The sequence below is a fragment of the Phodopus roborovskii genome, unplaced genomic scaffold, assembly GCF_943737965.1.
Source record: "Phodopus roborovskii unplaced genomic scaffold, PHOROB, whole genome shotgun sequence".
NCBI lineage: Eukaryota > Metazoa > Chordata > Mammalia > Rodentia > Cricetidae > Phodopus > Phodopus roborovskii.
In genome coordinates, this window is record NW_026126433.1 from 22,551,447 (window position 1) to 22,573,861 (window position 22,415).

Genomic DNA, 22,415 nt, shown 5'->3' on the forward strand with positions numbered 1-22,415 from the left:
GCAGAAATTACAGAAAACCACTTCCAAATGTATACAAGAGTGTTGCATGGCTTGATTAAAGGCCATGTCTGTTAGGGGTGGCGAGAGGGCTCAATGGTCAAGAGTAAGTATTCTCTTGCAGAAGACCAGGTTCAGTTCCCAGAAACCACATCTGGTAATTCACAACAGTCTTTAACTCCAGCTTAGGGACTCCAACCCCTTTGGGTTCCTTGGGCATCTGAACTCATATATGCACATACATACTGAAAAAAAATCATAAAAATAAAATATAAAAATTCCTATCTACACCTTTTTTTTTTAAAGTCCTCCCCACCCCTTCTCTCATTATTTTCGAGCCGGCTTTTACATAGCCCAGTCTGGCCTCAAACTCACTATGTAGCCAAGACTGATCCTTCTGTCTCTGCCTTCCAAGTACCAGGAGTACAGCCATGAGCCACCATGCCTGACATAGAGGCATTGCTTCTTTCATAAGATGCTGAACTTTGAAAAGAAAGAGAAACTTTCAATTAGAGTAATTACGGCAATCCCGAGAAGACAGAAGAGAATAAAAGTGAGCTCTGGAATCAAAGTAAGAGAAAGAATGCAGAAAACGAAGAAATAAAGACAGTATAGATCTGGATATAGTGGTTCAAATCTATACTGAGCTGGTACATTCAAGGCCAGTTTGGGCTCCACAATGAAACGCCTGGTTTAAGAGGTGCTGAGTGAGTTAGGCAAGCAGAGGCAGTAGGTTAGCCTGGGATTCTATACACCTGGTCATTGCTCACCTGCCCCCTCTAAGAATATACTTGGTAGCCTAGTCCCTTTACCTGTAGGAACCATGCACAAACCCATCTCTCCTAAGAACCTCACCTGGAGGCCCCTACCTGCATTGGGCTACACATTGCTTCCATCTCTAAAGAACAGTATAGACTTCCCTGTCCTTGGTAAAAATCACATTAGGCAGTTTCTATTCAAGTGCATTCCCAGCATATCTGGTAAGAAGAATAGCAATGTCCAGCCAGCCTAAAACAGTTTTAGGTACATGTACAGTTAAATAAACTGTCAAGTGAACTTTTAGGGAAAAATCTTATGCCTATGAAAGAATTTAAATTGAGTTAAATCAGGTGGATTATAGGGCAGGACATGTATATTAGGGGGAAAAAAAGCATCAGGCCTTATGTAACCTAACAATCAAAATAGATAACCACTTAAACTATGTCCTTAGAAGCCAGCACCTCCTTCTTTTGAACCCCATAAAACTAAGGCACAAACAATAATTCGGACACTTAAGTACTCTCACTCATGTGGCCTGCAGTGAATCCTGACTTCTGTTTTGTTCCTTATGAAGTTATCTTGCCACATTTGCAAATTAGTGAGTTCTTATTTTCAATTAATTGGGTAAGAGGCCACAAACTTGGAAAGAACTAATCCTGACTATGACCATGCTGACAACCACCAGGAACACTGGGGCTGAAACTTGGGGATTTATTTATGTACCAGCTGAGCTATGTATCCAGTCCAAAACACAAAGAAAGCCAAAATGTGAATAATCTGGTCAGTGAAGAGTTGCATTTGGACATTATCAGTTACTTTCACAGTACCAAAGGGAATGTGATGGTACTTATCCCACCTTCAGCCAGGTTCCTCTCTTTCAGATGTTTGGGTTACCTTCTTCACCTATATGTCCCTTCCACACAACCCTAAATTTCCTATTAAATGGCATACTTAATTTAAAATAACCAGTAATTTGTTTTCATCAATATGAAGACACATACATACCTGTCCTATCAAAAGACCAGAGACAAAAGTTTTTCCCTGGAGATTGATGTTTGAAATATACTGGCCAACAGTCTCTTCTACAATGTAGGTTCTTCCCATTATTGACAGCAATTCAATACCCTACATTACAAGAAATAAAGTTTACATTTTTGGGGGAAAAAAAAGTAATTGTTGATAGTTTAGCACGGTCAGATGGGTAATGGGGGGGGGTGGTACAATCCTGACAATTTTCCTATGTTTTATAGTGATTATTTATGAATAGGGCATTCTTTTTTGTACAACTGAAATGTAGTTTGGAATTCTGAGTACAGGGTTGTAAGAAACAACTCCCTGAGGCCTGGAGAGATGGCTCAGAGGTTAAAAGAGTGTTCACTGCTTTCCCACAGGGCTTGAGTTCAGTGCCTAGTACCCAAGTCCAGTGGTGCACAAATGCCTGTAGCTCTAGCTCCAGGAGAACCAATTCCCTCTTCTGGAGCCTGCACACACGTAGCATACCCACACAAATATGCACACCACATGAAAATAACAATAAAAACATACTATTTAAGAAAAGAAAGGAAGGACAGACTCCCAGCCAGATAGGGTACTGCATGCCTGGAACTCCACACTCCAGTGGCTGAGTCAGATTTGATGCCACGAGTTGGAGCCAGCCAAGGCTATATATTGAGTTTGAGGCCAATTGGATCTAAATAGTGAAACCTAACTCAAAAAACCAAACCACAAAAAGAAAACAAAACAACAATAACAAAAACCACAATTACCAATAACCATGAGAAATCAAAGCTATTTCTCATTCTTGGGATAAGAAAATAATTAAACCATTAGTCAACACATCTAATTTCTTACTTTAGATCTCCTCAGCTACATTCTCTTTGTTAATTTATTGGTGAACTTCCATGTTCTCATTTCTAAAATATGAGAGATGAATTTCTGATATGTTCATTAAGAGGCAGAGAGATTCAAATTTCTTTGGTCAATATATATTGTACAATTATTACTTTCTAGAAATTATACTCGGTGGGAAGGCACAGAAGTGGACAATGATTGCTGACATGAGACAACTCACTTAACAGCCACTTAAGTAAACAGTAGTACAACAATGATAACTAACTATATAGCTTTCATTCTGCACAGGGCATTAGTCTAGGTACTTTACATGCATTGGCATTCAATACATAACACCACAAGGCAAGTACTACTATTGACATCTCCGTTTTATACATAAAGAAATCAAAAGAAGGAAACGTATTAAATAACTCCTCCAAATGACAAAACTGGTGTGTGGGAAAGGCTCTGACAGTCTGTTTTGCTCACATCGACAACATATACTGTCCTTCAATCAAATCATTGCAAAGGTCAGCTCCTGTTTTCTCCTCCAGTTTGTGAATGGAAACTAGTATAATAACCATACTAACTTAAACCCCCCCCCCACACACACACACAATCCCCTTCACTGAAAACAGGAACTGACTACTAACTCAGGCTGTACTGGAATTATAACCTGCCTGCCTCTTACTTCCAGTAGCTGAGATCACAGGCATGTGCTAGCTCTTATTGTCAATCAAGAGTCAATAAATTCTTCCAGAAAAGTAACCAGTGACGAAACAAAGTACATACAGAAAGGCTGAAATACGACCTAGAAGCAAACGTAGTTCTGTTACTGGGGCAAGATGATATTGTGACAACTGTTTTAAAACATTTTCATATAAAAACATCAACATCAGACTTTTTTTCTTTGCAATGTCATCTTAATACATAAACTACAAACTCTTCCTGACTTCTTTTTGTTTAAAATATTAACTGGATTACTACTTAAACTCGCATTATCTGTGCCTCCAAGCGCCAAAAGCACGTTTGTACGAGGTCTGACATGAGCTAAACTCCTCAGAAGTGGACTTCAGTGTGTACCAGTGACTGTCCATATGTTCCCTACACTAAATCCTTTCCTTGCTCCCCCTGAAGAGGAAGTGGTTGGTGCTCGAGTGCACTCACGTTTGTAGGCTGACTCACTTGTTCGCAGAATGTGCACACGTGGCCAATAAATCCCCCCCGAACCTTCTGTCAGCAAGAGAACTCGGTGAGTACAGGTAACTGCCTTCAAAGGGCCAGATGCCACTCAGGACCTACTTCCACAACCCATGAATTCATCAGAAAGCGACTGCAGACGCTCCACTTCCCTCTCCAAAGTAGGGCACCAACGGGCGCAGCCTGATGACGCAAGCCGTCCCGCACCCATCTCCGCAGCTCTTCCACCAAAGCAAGTGTGGCCTGCACCCCGCCCCCTTCGGGCACCATTGAGAGCGTGGCGGCAGCCCGGAGCCTGTCAATCCACCCTGCCGCGACCCTCTAGTGGCTCGGTTTCTAGAAGCGGACGCCGAGGAGTACCCATGGCATCCCGGGGTTTTGACGGTAAGGTCGCCTTGCTCCTCGGGGAAGGACGATGGTTGCTGAACACGTGTGTAGCGCCACCGCGCGGACACTCGTCACAGCCGAACGCGGAGAGCCGGGGGCGGGGAGAAAGAAGGAAAAGGAACGGGAGGTGCGGGTGACGAAGCTCGCGGAAGCGACTGAGGTACTACATTTCCCAGGAGCCTTTGGGTCTGGAAGCAGAGGAAACCAAAAGTTAGGTCCGAGGCCCGCTGTGAACTCGCATTCCCAGCGTGCATAGCTTCCGGAGGCTGCGTGCGCTTAGAGGGCGCAGTGGCGCGGCCCGTGCTGCGTCTAACGCGGGACTCTATTTCCCAGGGTCCCGCCGCGGGAGTCTCAGGCGGGCAGGCGCGAGGGAGCCAGTGAGCGACGCCGCAGACGGGGCGCCTCAGGCGTCTGGGTTTCGCGCTTCGCCCAGCTCCTTCGTTTCTCCTTCGGCCGCTGCTGCCACGACCCCGGCCGACATGGCGGCGGTGTTGCAGCAAGTCCTGGAGCGCCCGGAGCTGAACAAGCTTCCTAAGTCGACCCAGAACAAACTTGAGAAGTTCCTGGCTGATCAGCAGTCGGAGATCGACGGCCTGAAGGGGCGTCACGAGAAATTTAAGGTTGAGAGCGGTAAGTGCTAAGCTCTTGAGCTCTGGCCGAGCTGTGGCTCCACCTTCCTCTTTACCCGCTCTTGCACTCCGCGAGGGGTGCAGGTAGCATCACACAGGCTCCGTATGCCTTGTAGGCCTTCTCTTTTCTCCTCGCTGAGTGATTTTTTCAAAAAAGAACAAGCGATCCGTCCTCCCAGATCTAAATCTACCTTCATTTCGTCTTATGTAGGAGCTCTTAACTTGGGCCCACAGACAAATTGTGGAGAGTTTTTGTCAGTCTACACCATATTTTTAGGACTATGCAACCCAAATCTGATTCTGTTTTGTTGTTCTTGTTTGTTTGTTTGTTTGTTTGTTTTTCGAGACAGTTTCTCAGTTTTGGAACCTGTCCTGGAAGTAGCTCTGTAGACCAGGTTGCCCTCGAGCTCACAAAGATCCACCTGCCTCTGCCTTCCGAGTTTGTTGTTCTTTCTACCCACCTGGACTTATAGGCCTTTGCCAAGCTCCTCAATGCCTTGTTCTTAGTGTGTGTGTCTATATCCTTGTGGTCCCATAACAAAGTAGATGGTCATGAAAGTGAATTTGAATGCAAAAGACATCACAAGAAAAAGCAGTGAAATTGCACTGAGTTGGATATATCCTGTTTTTGCTCATATGTCCTTGTAGTTGCTTGTCTGTAAGAAAGTTATGGACTTCGTGGTTTGAACAGTCTTGAAATAAAAATAGTAATTACCATTAATAAAATAGGATTTTTTTTTTCTTGTTGCTTGTTTTGCTTTACCATTAATTGAGGGAATTGGTGCTGTATTTTGATAGCGATTGGAAAACACCTGAATTAATTTTCACTTCAATGAAGTGTAGTTATCAAGCAAAGTTGACAGTTGAAATTATTCAGTCAATTGGTGAAATAAGAAAATTGCATCATACACTGTATTCTGTTTATTAATTTACACAATAAATATTTAGTGATTTATGTGTCCCAATACTGAAATGAAGTAAACAGTCTCTACATGGTCTCCCCATCCCCCTCCTTTTTTGTTTTTTTTTTTTTTTTAGACAGGGTTTCTCTGTAGCCTGGCTGTTCTGGACCTCACTCTGAAGACCAGGCTGGCCTCCACAAAGATCCTCCTGTCTCTGCCTCCCATGTACTGGAGTCAGAGGTGTGTAGTACCACCACCCAGCTCACTGCCTCTTTTTGTGGGAAGTCTGCAGGTTTATTTTGACAGAATTTTAAGCAAGTGGTATTTTAATTATTTTATGTAAAACCTTTTAAAACAATTCATTTTTTAATTAAATAAAATTTTAATTTAGTAAATACTTATTTTTAAATGCTTAGCAACCTCTTGAGGTCTGGAGAAAATACCAAGATGTGATATTGTTGTTTGCTTAGAAGAAATTAATTTATGAGTCCCCTTTTAGTCATTATTGTCTTTTTTTATATGTCAGTTAAAAATGTTAGAAAAGTCTTTTCAGTGCTAAATCTATATTGAGATTAGATTTTCCTATATTGTATCTTAAGTTTTGCAATCAGTATTCTAAGAAATGTGTGGTATTAAGACTACTGTTTTTGGGGATATGTGTTCTTGACTTTACTCTTAGTATTTGTATTGTCTTTTATAGAACAACAATACTTTGAGATAGAGAAGAGGTTATCCCAGAGTCAGGAGAGGCTTGTAAATGAAACCCGTGAGTGTCAGAACTTGCGGCTGGAGCTTGAGAAGCTAAGTAAGTATTAAATCTTTATAACTGTTTTTGGGTGTTCAGTTACTCCTTCGTGTAGCATAACTTAGGCAGGGAGCCTGCCCCTCCTGGACACAGGTTGTCCAGGTAGCAAAGCCCGAAGAAGAGATTTACAAACAAGGTAAGGACACACCCAGCTTCCTTGCCTTCAGGCCCAGAGGCAGACATTGGTCACATTGTCACATCTTATAAATCCTGTATTAGTTTTCTCATTCTAAATGCCAAACACCACAAAAACAGTGTTTTTAGTCTAATTTGATGGTGACAATAGACCCTGGGCCCACACCTCTGCCTCACTACTTCCTCACAATCTATAAAAACATGCTCTCTCTTGAGAGGACTGTAGCTTTGCTTCATACCCATGGAGGAGTAATGAAGACTTTCAGGTATGTGCGTTTCTGTCCCCTTCCCTACCTATATCTCTCTAAAACTACCATGTGAAAATTCTTGGTAGGGTATTGTAGTTTGTATTCATAGTGATAATTTGTTTTTCACTTAGCAGTAGAGACTTGGTGAGGACATAGGTTGTCACAGTTGGGAGCGCTGGTTTCTAATTCAGACTTTGAAATTAAAAGTGGTTTCACCACACATACTATCATAGAATCTTTTTTAAAAGGCTGATGTTTGCTGAACCACATGCATAAGTTTCCATAACTTTGCACATCAAAGGTATTTTTGATAATGTTCAAAGTAACTAAAATGTATACTTGATTCAAATAGTGATTTGCTTTCCTATTGAAAAATTAATTACTGATTTCATTAGACTTTGTTATAAATTTTATAACTACAAATTCCATCATATTCTTTTCTCTCTTTGGTTTATAATTTCTTCTTCAGGTACTTTTGATACACTAACATTTAATGAAAAAAATGTGTATTACATACATGTGTACACACAGCACACAGCACTTGTCCTCAACAAAATAGAGTAAGTCCTGCCTAAAAGATACTAAAGAATTTTTAGGAGTGTAGCTGATTATAGCTTCTTTTATGAGGTATTTAGAGAAAACAGGGATGAACATAGACAAAGATGAGTACCTTTTTAAGATGGACAATTGTATTTGAAGTGTGTGTATACAATTACAGATGTGTACATCTGGAAGGTAGTAAGTAAAACAAAATAGAAAATCTAGAGTAACAGGTTTTTGTTTTCCTTTTACTATAAATTTAAAAAAAAAATATGTTAAATTGCCTATACATAGAAACTGGGGAGATAGAGAGTTCAAGTGATTTAAGAGCACTATCTTTTCTTCTACAGGAGCAAAGTTCAGTTCCCACTCTTTCTAAAATCCTAGGTTCAGAGCATGCAACAGTGACAAATTCTTCTGGCCTCCTTGGGTACCTGCACAACATAGCATCCATTTAACACAGCCACACACATATGCACATAAATAAAAATCAATATTTTACCTCTATATAATATAGCATTTGCTTGTTTCCTCTTTGAGGCAGGATCTTCCTAGGTTGTGCCAAACTCACCTTGTATACCAGGCTGGCTTTGAACTTGTAGCTATCCTTCTGCCTCCCCCCAAGTGCTGGGATTGTAAGTGTGTACTACTACACCTGGCTTTAGACGCTTTCATAAAAAGTTTTCAGATGTGTACTTTTCCTGCATAACTAAGTGTATTCTTAGGAAAGATCTATATGGGAAGATAAACATATCATGAGTACTGATGGAGTGCAAACATAACATTTTTTTTTCTGTGGCAAAGGCCACAGATCAAAAAAAGCACAGAATTACAGATGTTTATTATGATATGTAATGAGTGCATTTTATGTAGTTCAAACTACATCATGTGTATTTATCCTGACTTACATGTTATATTTTATATAAACTTAGGTAGAAAATGGCATTGAAAATCTGAGATTGCTAATTTTACTACAAATTGGGAATAGAATTATTACATTTAATTGTAGCATATTTAAACTTTGGGTCTGGAATACAGTAAAATAAGAATGTATTCTCAAATTTGGAATATGGTTATAAATCAGTAATTAAGGACTCCAGTTCATTTTTTAAAATATGTAATACTGGCAATTGAGTAAAAATGCCAATTTTAAGTTAACACATTTGTGTGTATTACATTTCTTTTCTCTAGATAACCAAGTAAAAGTGTTAACTGAGAAAAACAAAGAACTTGAAAGTGCTCAAGATCGTAATCTAGGCATTCAGGTAAAACTCTGTTCAGTTAACAATGCTGATTGCAATTATGAACTTAAAATTTTTCTGTTCTGATTTTATGTATTAGATAGTAGTCAGTGGAAGGTGAAATGTCCTATTAGAAGCTGACGACAAATATATAGAAATGTGTACACACAATTTCTCTAAATTGTTATTTGTTTTTCGTTGTTGTGTTTGTGTTTTGTTTTTTCAAGACAGGATTTCTCTGTATTGCTTTGGAGCCTGTCCTGGAACTCACTTTGTTGACCAGGTTGACCTCAACCTCACAGAGATCTGCCTGCCTCTGCCTCCCGAGTATTGGGATTAAAGATGTGTACCACCACCCAGCTATTGATTATTATCTTTTGACTGGCAACTACCCCTGCATTCACAGTGTTTTGATAGTTAGGGTCAGTCTGTCTGTAGCAGTTTCTTTAGAACAGAGATTAGAATAACATTAAATGTTATAATAACGTCACTATGCTTTTTTAGTAGAGTAGTTATACTTAATCTTTCTTTAACCATCTAGAACTACATTTTTAAAATTACATTTGATTTGAGTCTCAGATTTTGGAAAAAAAAATTAACTTTCAGATTCTGGATAGAAGCGTGAAATATCCAAAATACAATGATAATTAATTTTTAAGAAGTATAAATTTAAAGTGCTTTATAAAATTCATAATGTGGGTTTTTGATTGTTACCTCAGTGTTAAGAAAATTTTGCTTTCTGAGAACTTAAAAAAAATCCATTTGTATGTGGAAGAATAACAAACAGCATGTTCCTGGGTGAGGTGATTTTCCAAATTGATAAGGGCTTTAATGCAAGGTCTTAACAGGAATTCTATGTCTGATGAAACAGCAACAACAGTAAAGTTTGTAACCCAGAAGAACAATGGGCACAGGCATAGATACAATTTAACAAAAAAGAAAGAAAAAAGAAAAAAAAAAAAAAACCTGTTAGAGATAGAAAATAATGTGTTTAACTGCCTTGCAAGTCAGTTTTCTGTTAGTCACTGTAATCAAACATCAGATAGAACATACAGTGAGAGGTTTGTTTTCATTGACAGTTACAGCAACTTTTTTGTTGTTCTATCTTTTGTAGGACTTCCAGCTTGCCAATAATGACACAGAGACTTATTAATTATAAAAGTATGGTCTTAGTTTAGGATTGTTCCTAACAAGTTCTTTACAACATAAATTAACACAGATTTTTTAGTCTACATTTTTCAATAAGGATCATTACCTCATCTCCATACTACCCATCTTGATTCCTCTGCATTTGGCTTGTGACCCTGCCTTTCTTCTCTCCAGAGTCCTCTCTGACCCTGAAAATGCTGCCTAACCTCTGTCTGCCTAGCTATTGGCTATTTAAACCAATCAGACAGTCCCTTGTCAAAGACACATTTTTCACTGTAAACAAATATTCTGCAACATTTCTCCCTTTTTGTCTAAATAAAAAGAAAGGGTTTAACTCTAACACAGTAAAATTAAAAATAATATGAACAATTGTATTTATAATGTCTAGTCCATTTGTATTTGGCAATTTTGGAGAAAATATCTATTTTGTCTTGATAAGTTAAAGTTTTATACCTAAACCACTTTCTATCATAATGTACTACTATACCTAAAAAAATGTCTTTTTAGGCCCTAAAACATTTTCTTAGATAAACAACTTGAGCTTTATATGTGTCTCAGCTTTTATAAACTTTACATCTCTTGTTTCCTTTTTGAATTTGGGAACGAAGAAAATGGCTTTCGTCACCATCAGAAACCCAAGGATAAACTATTACCTGAGTGAACAGGAAGTAGAGAGCAAACAACTTCCAAAACTGGAAATGATAGAATAGCTGGCTGCCTTAACAGTCACCCAAGGTTCCTCTGCAGTGTTGAGGCACCCATCTACAGGTCTAGAGTACCTGACAGATGGCAAAGGAAGTATGTTACATAAATAATGAATGAGAGCACAAAATGTTTGTAGTAATAGAAAAATGCAGGTTAAAGCAATAATAAGATAATTATGTTTCATCTCTATGTGTTGGCATACATTTCACCCTTCCCACTCTTTGAATACTCTGCTTAAGTTAATTGATATTGTTGCTTAGAACTCTAAAATCATCTAAATGGCCATTGACCTCCTTTGAAGAATAATTTGAACAAAAGTGAAAATGCATTAATGTTAGGAGTAGTTTTTCCCCTGCCGCCAGTCCCACCACCAGCCTGGTCACACTGCCGCGCCATATGTTACAAGTAAGGTTTTTCTGCCGGTCTGGTTCCACCGCCACGCCAGCCCCAGTTAACACACCGCGACTCTGTATTTGATATAATGCTGTTGGCCAGGTACTAGTTTCTTACCGGCTAGCTCTGTCTTAATTATTAACCCATTTCTATTAATCTAAGTGTTTCCACGTGGTCTCATCTTACCGGAGAGAGGGGGCTGGTGGTTCTACTCTTTCCAGTCGCTCCATGTTGACTCCTCCTTACTACTTCCTTGAATCCTCCTTGTCTCCTAGTCCCGCCTATCTTGCTTTCCTATTGGCCAACAGTGCTTTATTCATTAACCAGTATGAGAAACATATTTACAAAATGACATCTCCCATCACATTAATAGTTCCCACAATTTACATTTGAAGACAAACAAATTAGAAATCTATGAAATACTTAAATATAAAGGCTATGTAAGTAATTAGAATACTTGCTGAATGTGTTGAATGACAAATTCATAAGCCTGGGAGAAAATGAGTTTTAAAAATGTTAGGAGTATGAGTATTTTTTATTTTGTTGATATCTAAGTTGTAAGGGAAAGAAAACATTTTTAAGTAACTGCTAATGTTCTTGAAAATATGTTGTTTCTTGATGTGACAGAGCCAGTTTACGAGAGCAAAGGAAGAGTTAGAAGCTGAAAAGAGAGACCTAATCAGAACCAATGAGAGACTGTCTCAGGAAGTTGAATATTTAACAGGTATGAAGAAATGCTTGTGCATTTAACTGCATTCTTTGTTACTGGTGCTGCTAGGAGTTACTTCTGTTGTAATATTTCCTTATATTTCTTTAGTGTAGAAGAGTTTAGTGTAATGGTCCTATTGTTTCTTCCATTTGCTTATCTTTATGTCAGGCATCATATCACCTGCCTTTAATTTCCACTACTCAGGATGAAGAGGCAGGCAGTTCTGAATTTGAGGCCAGCCTAGCTCAATCTGCATAGTGAGTTGCAGGGCAGCCAGAAGTACACAAAGCAGCCTTGTCTTTTAAAAAAAAAAGCAAGTAAAAGAGTTTTACCTGTCTAGGAAATTTACCCATGAAAGTTGAATGTCATTGTAATTAGAGCTAAGTTTTACCTATACAACTCTATAGTACAATACTATTTATTTATTTAATCTTGTTATGTTCCTCAGGCCTTCTTCAAACTCAATTATCAGCTTCAGGTGACTTCATATTTAGTCTCCCAACAGCTAGGATTATAGGTATATGCCACCATGCCTGGTTCCTACAGTGCTGTTTATAATACCAAGTTGAAAAAAGCTGAACTTCCATTCATTTTATTTAGATATCTTTACTATTCATAAACATTGTCTTAGAACCTAAAGAAAGCCAGTGTTTTCAAACAAACTGGAGCATGGGCAGCTTGCCAGTGGCTGTACCACTGAAGAAAACCCCCTCCCTCAGCAACCATTAGCTGCCAGAACTTTAGGAAGGAGCAGAGCCTCGTGGGCCCCTTGCCCTTCTGTGATGAAGTATTGACAGGCCCAATCTCTAGCAAGGGTTGTGCAGAAAACCAACCATACTTGCAGTGAGGTCATGATCCAACCATGACAGGGCTGGAGAAGCATTGGGAGGAAAAGGAAGGAAGTGAGGGAGAATAGTGGATGAAACTACTAAAGTTCATCAGACATATATGATACTGTCAAGAAACCTGAATTTAGGAGATAGGAATATAAAGTGTATCAATATATTGTTTGACATTATTTGTCAAAAAATGAGTTTTAAATAGTTATACCTTTCCTTGGGCCTCTTCAAAAAAAATTTAACTTATATAAATAAGGAAAAAGTGTTCACATATCTGTTGTGATGTTGTATATAATACTCAGCTTGGTACCCGCTTTTCCAGTCTCAGGGAAGAATGAATTCAGGTTGGTTGTATCAGTTACTTAGCTAGTGGTAATTAGGATTAAATAAGTTATTTTCATAAAAAAATGACTTAAAAAACAAGAAATATTAAATGTGCATTTTTAATAGAAGATTCTTGTATTTGTCTTTGCCTTTTAACTTAGATGGTTATTTTTAAAACTTTAGTAGCTCTTTAGGAATCTAGCTGGAAGGTTAAGGTAGGTATTTATAAAGTTAAGTAATAAATTAATTCTGTTTGATGGTATATAAATTTTGATTTTACCTATTGGCAGCAGTTACTTTTAGGGATTAGAGCAATGGCTCAGTAGTTAAAAGTATTTGCTGCTTTGTAATGCAGTAGGATTTGGTTCCCAAATCAACTACCTGTAACTCCAGTTCTAGGGAATATACACACACATAAAATTAAAAGTTTTTGAATAGAAATTTAGTTTGTAATTAGCTATGACAGAAACCTAACTGAAGTAGGGGAGAGAACCACTTGTTTTGTTAAAGGTTTATATTTCTAGTAATGTATTTTGACACTTAGTTCCTGGGAGAGTTAACTAGTTGTTACTTTCACTTTCATCCCCCTTTCTAGAGGATGTTAAACGTCTAAATGAGAAGCTTAAAGAAAGCAATACAACAAAGGGTGAACTTCAGTTAAAGTTGGATGAACTGCAGGCTTCTGATGTTGCTGTGAAGGCAAGTAATAATTGATTCCCAATGATTGGAGATTCATATGCCTAAGGATCTATTAGTTACTGTTCTTTTTGATATCTTACTTACTAATCTGTGTTTCTATTCTGAAATAAAATTCATGTATCCCTCCCTCAGCTACAAATGAAAGCTTTAAATTTTTTTGTTTGTTTGTTTTTAGTATCGAGAAAAACGTTTAGAACAAGAAAAGGAGTTGCTACACAACCAGAATTCATGGCTCAATACAGAGTTGAAAACCAAAACTGATGAGCTATTGGCTCTAGGAAGAGAAAAAGGAAATGAAATTCTGGAACTTAAGTGTAATCTTGAGAACAAAAAGGAAGAGGTGAGTAGTAAAGTTACCTGCTTATGTTGGTTGTCGCATTTGGAAATTCATCAAGTGACAGTGTTCTACCTGGTTAGTTACAAAACTTTTGCTAAATTTGAATGATAGAACTCACCTTAACTAGAGAAGTAAATAATTCACAGGATTTTTAATGATACTTTATACCTTCCTTTCCAAAAATACTGAGAGGTAGCCCTAACTTTTTGTGGATTACATTCAAACACATTATTCCATCAAAAAATTTTCTTATTCTATTGTAAGGTTTTGGCTTACAAGCACTAGGTTAATTTGCATTGCATGACAGTGGGAGTAAAACACAAAGACAGCACCAAGCTAGTAAACTCCTATTTATGCCATTTGACAGAGACTGTCTAACCCCAAGAACCATTGCCCACCTTATTACCTTACTATTGTCCATTCAGGTGATTGTTTTCTTCATGTTGTTCTTACTGCAGTGAGACGTTGGGTGCACTGAATGGCTGCACGAAAGCATAGGGAGATTACTGTGATTGTTGTCATGACAGTAATTCCAAGAGATGAAAACATAAGAAATGAGCAAAAACTGGCCTGCAAGAGAAGTCAAGTTGTGTTTTGACTGTCATTTCTTATACTGGGCCATGTAGTTTCTACAATACAGCCTATGTTTACCTTTGGGTAGCAGGCTCTATTGTTAAGCACACTCCTCACTGTGTAGATCACAGAGTTCCCAGTAATCATATCCAAAACAATTTTCACAAGGAGTTTGAAAAAGGATTTTGGGTCAGTACTAAACTTTGTTAGTAGACTCAGGTATAGTAATCAGTGTTCGAAAGATTTCTTATTGTAACCTCATTTGTAATTATGGCAAATGATAGCAAGTGCAGTATTCTTTTACAGAGTGGCTATGTAAATGCATGTGCACCTGCTGGCAGACTGCTATAACTGTGTCCTATTTGTGATTGGAGCAATAGTGGTACCATTAAATTTCCTAGCCACATTAACCTTTTTTCCAGTCATTGAGACATTGAGTTGCCTAAATATGGCTGATTTTTGCTAATTCCGCCTTAGATTAAAAGTACATGCTCAGGGCCCAATCAGACAATTCCTTGTGGAATACTGATGCATTAGGAGTTATTAATATGGAATCCTTATTAGTAATTACACTGTTCTTATATGCTTATATGCTAATGACGATAGAACTGGGGTTTTAAGTTTATCTACACATGGTTAAAATTATCATTCATTGGGATTTTCTTTAGTCTTTGTCATAATTTAACTGTGAAACTTTGTCTTTTTTGCAAATTTGAAAGTTTAACAAGAAATCTAAAAGCCTAAAGCCTACATTAAAGCCTATAAAAGGATCCAGCCATATAATTTGAATGAATGAGTAATACTTAGAGTAACTAAGGTTTATCGTTAGGTTAACTGGAGTATCTCTAAGACCACATAAGGATTTATATTTAACATAGCATATCCAGTATTCTGATAAGTTTCCTGAAGCTGGTGTCAATTATGGGCAAGCAGAGATGTGGTCTGTGTAAGGAAGAAGAACAAAGATTTTGTGGCAAGAAGTCTTATTGCATAATCTCCGGGGCTGAGGGTGTTGTTTATTTTTGGGGAGCATCACTCCTGGTAATATTTCCCTTGAGGGTATACAGTGGACATACAGTCGCAGAACCCTGGAGAGTAGACCGGCAATTTCCCCAGTGTAAGTGCTAAGAGTTTGGTATGGATCTCCAACAAGGTTCAAAGTCTTTTTCTGAGACGGTTGCCAAGTGACTTGGTGTCCATGCTGTACATAATGAAAGGACTAGCTGCCATCATGATTTTTTTTTTTTTTTTTTTTTTTTTTGCTGTCCTGGAACTCGCTCTGTAGACCAGCAGGCTGGCCTTAAACTCACAGAGATCCAACTGCTTCTGCCTCCTGAGTGTTGGGATCAAAGGCGGGCACTACCACTGCCTGGCTAATGTTTGGCTTCTGTCATGAAATCCAGTAGTCTGATCTTAAAATTATCTGAAACTTGTATTTCTATGAAAATCTTTTCAGTGGATTTCCTCAGAAGTAAACTGTTATATTCACTGCCTGAAGTGGAGATGGTCTTTCTCCTCCATTGGGGACCAGGTGCACTCAGTGTTGTTTCCTGTACTGTCCTCCAGTTGTAAAGTAGCAAAAGTAATACAATGCTCTAGTCAGGGCCTTTTCCTGTCGTCCTCTTGATGCTCTTAGAGACTGTTGTATATAAACTTTGGGTAGCTCTGGGCTTATGGCCTATGGACTTAAGCAGGAACATCATGAAGACTACAGTGTATGATAAAGGGCACCACATTGCAGGCAGATGATAGAAAAAAGGGTTTATTTTCTCAATCATGCATACTTACAAATTCCGCTTTTTGGAAGGGGGTTGTATTTTGCTTTTGATAGTACAAACTTCATATTAAATTTATCTCAGTGGTTATGATACCTTCCCCTATTTATTTCTAGGTTTTGAGACTGGAAGAACAGATGAATGGCTTCAAAACATCAAATGAACATCTTCAAAAACATGTAGAGGACTTGTTGACAAAGTTAAAAGAGGTAGATGTATGACCATTTAAAGATAGTTTTTTTTTTTTCTTATTTTGTTGTGGTTTGGTATAGCTGGTATAGCTTGATTTCAGAAGGAGTCTCGTGAAACTCAGGCTGTCCTAGTCAAGGCTTGCTATGTAGTCAAGGACAGCCTTGAGCTTTTTGTTTTGGTTTGGTTTTATTTTGGGGCTTTTGAGACAGGTTTCTCTGTGTAACTCTGGTTGTCCTGGAATTTTCTCTGTAGACCAGGCTGGCCTTGAACTCACAGAGATCTCCCTGCCTTGTTTCCCAAGTTAGGATTAAAGGCGTGTACCACCTCCACCTGGTTTTAGCTATGGCCTTTTAAACCTCCTGTTTCTATGTCCAGAGTTCTGGAATTAGAGGTATGCTCCTATCACACTTGCTTTTATATAGTGCTGGGGACCAGCCCTCTACTCTTTTTGGTGGATTATTCTTGGATTCTTGGACCCTAACATTACCAACTGAGCTACATGCCAGTCTCTAAAATAAGTTTCCTTAACAAAACGTTAAAGCATGTATACTGATGTTATTTGACAAAATATTCAGGAATTTACTATCAGAAATCTGTTTCAATTGTTATCTTTACAAAGTGTACTTTCTGATGTTTCATAAATATCTTTTTAGTTTAGGCCGTACTTACTAGGGTACATATTTGACATAATTGGGCTTTTATTTTATTTTATTTTATTTTATTTTATTTTATTTTAGGCCAAAGAGCAGCAGGCCAGTATGGAAGAGAAATTCCACAATGAATTAAATGCTCACATAAAACTCTCCAATCTATACAAGGTAAGTACTCTACCACACACGTTATCATCCTGATGTTGGATTCTTGGCTGATTTTGACTTTATGATTAATTTCTAGAGTGCTGCTGATGACTCAGAGGCAAAGAGCAATGAACTAACTCGGGCTGTGGATGAACTTCACAAACTTCTGAAAGAAGCTGGAGAAGGTAAGATTTTAGAGTATGAAAGGGTGATTTTGTTTGGGGGTAAAAAGTACAGCTCTTCGTATATGTGTAGCTGGTTTAATTTAAAAGTAAGGCTTGGCTTTATTGAAGACAAAATTTGATATGAGAGAAAGAGCCTAGGCTCAGAAAATTTATTTTAAAGCAAATAGTATATTTGAAAATATAGATGCTAAGATGGTGGCTTGTTTTCCTCTTACATCTTAAAACAATTTGGGTACTCTTCTTATGCTATAAGTTTGCCTTCAGTTGTTAGTTGTTGAGCCTTGTGAGTTTCTCTCCCTCTGTGTGTGTGTGTGTGTGTGTGTGTGTGTGTGTGTGTGTGTGTGTGTGTGTGTGTGTATTTAGTCATCCTATAGTAGATATAAATCCTTATGTGGTCTTAGAGATACTCTAGTTCACCAAATGACAAGCCTCAGATAATCTAAGTGATCACCATTTGTTCAAATTATACACCTAGACCTTTATGTAGGCTTTAGGCTTTTCAAAAAGTTTTGAGCTTTTAGATTCACACATAGCTTCCTTTTTAAAATTTCAAACTACCAAAAACTATAAAGTTTCACTGTTATGCCAAAAACTGAAGAAAACTCAAGCAAAGGATAATTTCTTACCATATGTAAATAAAGTTATATCTGAAGAATTGGTTGCCAGGACCCATCAGGGATACTTTTTCTTATTTAAGGTGGTGTAGGATTTGCTTGTAACCTATACACATCTACCTGTCTCTCTTCAGTCAGCTTTAGATTATCCACAGTACCTCATACAGTGTAAGTAGTTGTGCTTTACTGTTTATAGTCTGCATATTCAGTATAGATACACATTTTTTTCTGATTATTTTCAGTCCATAGTTAAGTCTATACTATGAAATTCAGGGAATGTTTAGTTACCTTTTCTACTCATTTCTTATGTTTTTAATTAAAGGTCAAAATTGTTTCCAAAGATGTACCTCATACCCCTTTTGTGCCATTCATGTTCATAGTCTCCTGTATTTTCATTGGTGAGAAAGGTTAAAAAGAGCCTAGACCTGTCAGACTGATGAGGAGAGCCAGGACTTCCAATGAGTAATAGCCATTTAGTGCAGCCTCTTTACAATTTAATGTTGTTTCCAAAGGGAAAGATTGTAACTATGTTATAGTTAATAAACTGCAATATTTTAATGATGTGTTTCAATATTCTGTCTTTACAAATATGTTTAGCCAACAAAACAATACAAGATCATCTTCTACAAGCTGAAGAATCTAAAGATCAACTGGAAAAAGAAATGCTTGAGAAAATAGGAAAATTGGAGAAGGAATTAGAGAATGCAAATGACCTGCTTTCTGCCACAAAACGTAAAGGTACAACTAACACATACTTGTTAATTTCTGAACTGCTAGAACCTATCTAAACATGGTAGCATAAATTACAATAATATCATTTCCCTTTTGTGTTACAATATAAAAAACTTAGATATTTGAAAAATAGCACACTGTAAGTCTTCACATCATAATCAGATAAATACCATTTGATCAATCTTGATTATTAATTCCTAGAACAGTGTCACTTATCCTCTACTTTTAATATTCATTAGTTGCTTTCTGTTTTCCAATTTTGCAAAAACAAAAAGAAAATTAACTGTGTTTACACAGGGGCTATACTGTCTGAAGAAGAGCTTGCAGCCATGTCTCCTACTGCAGCAGCTGTAGCTAAAATTGTAAAGCCTGGCATGAAATTAACTGAGGTAAGAATGATACTAGACCAAGTTTCATTATACAGAAGTGCTCCCAGTTTATTCTTAAATTACCTGTTACTTAGTAGATCATTTCTTAAGAGGTATCCTTTGGCCAGTGATGTACTTCCAAGAGTAAAAGCACTTGAGCTTGCAGTCTAACAACTTAGTTCTGTTCTCAAAACCTGTGGTGAGGGAACCACCTCATAAAAGTTGTCATATGATCTCCATATACACACTGTATCATGCACCTGCACACATAGATACATCATTCAAACACATACAATAATACATGTTTTAAAATAAAAGGGAGCTGGGCGTTGGTGGCACATGCTTTTAATCCTAGCACTTGGGAGGCAGAGGCAAGCAGATCGCTTGAGTTCGAGACAAGCCTGGTCTACAAAAGCTAGTTGCAGGACAGGCTCCAAAGCTGCACAGAAACCCTGTCTAGAAAAACCAAATAAAATAAAAAAGGGGGTATGCTGGAGCTAAAGAGGTGCCTCTAAAAATGCCTACTACTCTTGCAGAAGACATGAGTTCAGTTCACAAAACCTGCGTCAGGTGGTTCACAACAACCTGCCCCAGCTCTAGGGGATCTTCCATCTTCTGGCCTCCTCAAGTAACTCACTCCCATGCACATACCCCTCCTCTCCCAACACGCACATATACATATAATTAAAAATAAGAAATATGTCTAAATAAATGAGTTTTTAAACTGTTTAGTTGTTTTATGTGGCATGTAACAAATATTTTTTATAGGACTGGTATGGGTCGTTTACTGTGGGCCTCTGTAGACTATATACTACTGTTGTTGCACTTCAGTTTAGTGAATTGACCACCTTCTCTGCTTCCAGTTATATAATGCTTATGTGGAAACTCAGGATCAGTTGCTTTTGGAGAAACTAGAAAACAAAAGGATCAATAAGTATCTAGATGAGATAGTAAAAGAAGTGGAAGCCAAAGCGCCGATTTTAAAACGCCAGCGTGAAGAGTATGAGCGAGCTCAGAAAGCAGTGGCGAGTTTATCTGCAAAGCTGGAACAAGCTATGAAGGTTGGTCCCATTTCTAACCTTGAGCTGCAGGCACGGTTACCAACAAAACATCTTTCCCTGGGTAGTTTTCTCATAAAGGTCTTTGCACCAGAAAAGCTTGACGCTCTACATTGCACCCCCGCCGTGACAAAGTGTCACTTTCACTCAGCTCAGTTGTAAGAGCCCTTTACAGTATTTTATTTTAAGGCAATTGCAAGGTAAACCTTCTTGGACTACTCTTCAAATGTTTTAATAGAGCATTAGAACTTTTTAAAAAGTTAAGCATAACCATTTTTTTCTCAGATGGTTTTGATAGCCTGTCTAGAAATGACTATAATGTTGGACATTAGGTCACAGAATTTTTAATATCATTTCAAAATTTAGCTTATTTAGCTGTGTATTATTTTATAACAGCTCCTTTGCCATGTTAAAAGTTGCAAGAAGTTCATGAGTACTCTTTGCTATTGGAGGTTGCATTTTACAGAGTTTGTACTATTGAATAATTTACTTTTAGGGTATAGCTTATTACAGACACGTCTTTTAAGATTTATAGGAGAACTTTATTGAGGAAATGTAGATAAATGAATTTATTTTGCTATTATTAACTGATGCATTTCCTTCTTGGAGAATATGAGTAAATTGTACGCATAATTCAGAATTAAATCTTTTCTGTTGTCATTTTAATTTAGAAACCACTGAAGTCTTTTTTTGTATCAGAATCCCTTTACTATTTTTTGCCCTAAGAGACTATTGGCAATCTATAAGCCCACAGCATCTACCTTGCATTGTATCTGTCTTGTTTTGGACTTAGTAAGTTTGTAAGTGCTGTCTCTCATGAATATTTATGTACTAAGTTATGCCAACTTTCTTTTTTTCCTCTGGCAGTTAACTTATTCATAGTTTCTTAAAGGTACATGAACCACCAGAATATTATTTTAAGTAATGTGAAAATAACTTTATGAACCTAAATATGTAGATACCACAGATTTTTAAATCCATCTGGTTTTTTTGCCTATGGGAGTATTTTTACAATTCTATTGATGTTTTTAATCAAGTCTTCTGTGTCTTACCCAACATATTTAATTTTGACTCAGTTTGATCAATCTAACCATGATTACTGCTGTTGATCTCAAGTCATGAAAATTTGGGGATTATTTAGTACTACACTGAGTTTGATACTATTTGCAAAGTTGTACTTGACAGTAAATTTGATAAGTGTAGAAAATGCACATGCGCACACAAATTCTTGAAGGTGATACTGACTTTCCACTTGTGTTTACATTTTAAAGGAGATCCAGCGATTGCAAGAGGAAACTGATAAAGCTAACAAACATTCATCAGTACTTGAAAGGGACAATCAGAGAATGGAAGTGCAAATAAAAGATCTTTCACAACAGGTTAGAATATTTTGAATGTTTTCCAGGTTTTTTTGTGATACTGACTGTCCAATAATGCTTGCGTATGTATCCTAGTATCTAAGGAAAGACCTTCTAGGGAAGTTGTAAGATATTCTAGTCAATTAGTAGGAGTGCTCTAGCAGGTCTTGTCATTGTCTTCTTAGAGATGTTTGATTAATTTTCAAATTGTAAATAACATTTGTAATGTGAATACACAAACTATTGAAATAGGGTTTTTTTTTTTTTTTTTTTTTTTTTTTTTTTTTTGCTGTTTTCCATCTCCCATCTTGCTAGCCTTCTGGTCCCCAGAGTATAACCAGTATTAGCAAACTGGTACATATGTACTTCATGTCATTCATATGTCATTCATGTATCAAGTGCATATCTGAACATGTGTGTGTTTATACTGAGCCAGGCAGTGGTGTTGTACGTCTTTAATCCCAACACTTGGGAGGCAGAGGCAGGAAGAGCTCTATGAATTTGAGGCCAGCCTGGTGCAGAGATTGAGTTCCAGGACAGCCAGAGTTGTTATATAGAGAAACCTTGTCTTGAAAAATTAAAAGGAAAAAAAAAATAATATACTTTTGCATTACTGTGTTTTTTTGAGCAAGGGACTTGCTCATACTTCAAGTTCACTTTGAACTCTTAAGTCTCTTTATCTTTGTGGGTGCTAGGATTTCAAATGCATATCACCATGTCTGCGTTCCCTCTACCCTACCATATAAAATAAGCACAAAATAGTTACTAGTAGTTTTGTTTTAGAAAAATAGCCATGTTTCTGGAATGATTTTCTAATTTTAAGTAAGTGTTCTTTATATTAAAAGTAACTATCTCACTTAAATTTTTCCTAGATTTTTAACATCTGAAGTAATAAATTTTGATGTTTTTTTAAGATACATTAACAACAGTTGCTT

At 37.5% G+C, this 22,415-nt stretch overlaps 2 protein-coding genes across 4 annotated transcripts in view; one reads left to right on the forward strand and one right to left on the reverse strand.

The window, feature by feature from the left end:
- Odr4 (odr-4 GPCR localization factor homolog) overlaps positions 1–3,974 on the reverse strand; it is a 29,088-nt gene extending 25,114 nt beyond the window's left edge. For all 3 annotated transcript variants that reach the window (XM_051185953.1, XM_051185952.1, XM_051185951.1), the window contains exons 1-2: positions 3,772–3,974; positions 1,762–1,881 (exon numbers count right to left, since the gene is read on the reverse strand). Coding sequence is in view for 2 of the 3 variants with exons in the window: in XM_051185952.1 (XP_051041909.1) it covers positions 1,762–1,860 (99 nt within the window). In the remaining variant the exon portion in view is untranslated. The remainder of the gene's footprint in view (positions 1–1,761; positions 1,882–3,771) is intronic.
- Positions 3,975–4,007: 33 nt separating this feature from the next.
- Positions 4,008–22,415, forward strand: part of Tpr (translocated promoter region, nuclear basket protein) — a 56,425-nt gene continuing 38,017 nt past the window's right edge. Inside the window, exons 1-14 of the mRNA XM_051185943.1 lie at positions 4,008–4,170; positions 4,507–4,803; positions 6,405–6,509; positions 8,624–8,697; positions 11,548–11,644; positions 13,388–13,491; positions 13,667–13,831; positions 16,293–16,385; positions 17,106–17,186; positions 17,263–17,350; positions 18,562–18,702; positions 18,994–19,085; positions 19,928–20,125; positions 21,394–21,501. Of these exons, the coding sequence (XP_051041900.1) occupies positions 4,149–4,170; positions 4,507–4,803; positions 6,405–6,509; positions 8,624–8,697; positions 11,548–11,644; positions 13,388–13,491; positions 13,667–13,831; positions 16,293–16,385; positions 17,106–17,186; positions 17,263–17,350; positions 18,562–18,702; positions 18,994–19,085; positions 19,928–20,125; positions 21,394–21,501 (1,665 nt within the window). The 5' untranslated portion in view covers positions 4,008–4,148. The remainder of the gene's footprint in view (positions 4,171–4,506; positions 4,804–6,404; positions 6,510–8,623; positions 8,698–11,547; positions 11,645–13,387; positions 13,492–13,666; positions 13,832–16,292; positions 16,386–17,105; positions 17,187–17,262; positions 17,351–18,561; positions 18,703–18,993; positions 19,086–19,927; positions 20,126–21,393; positions 21,502–22,415) is intronic.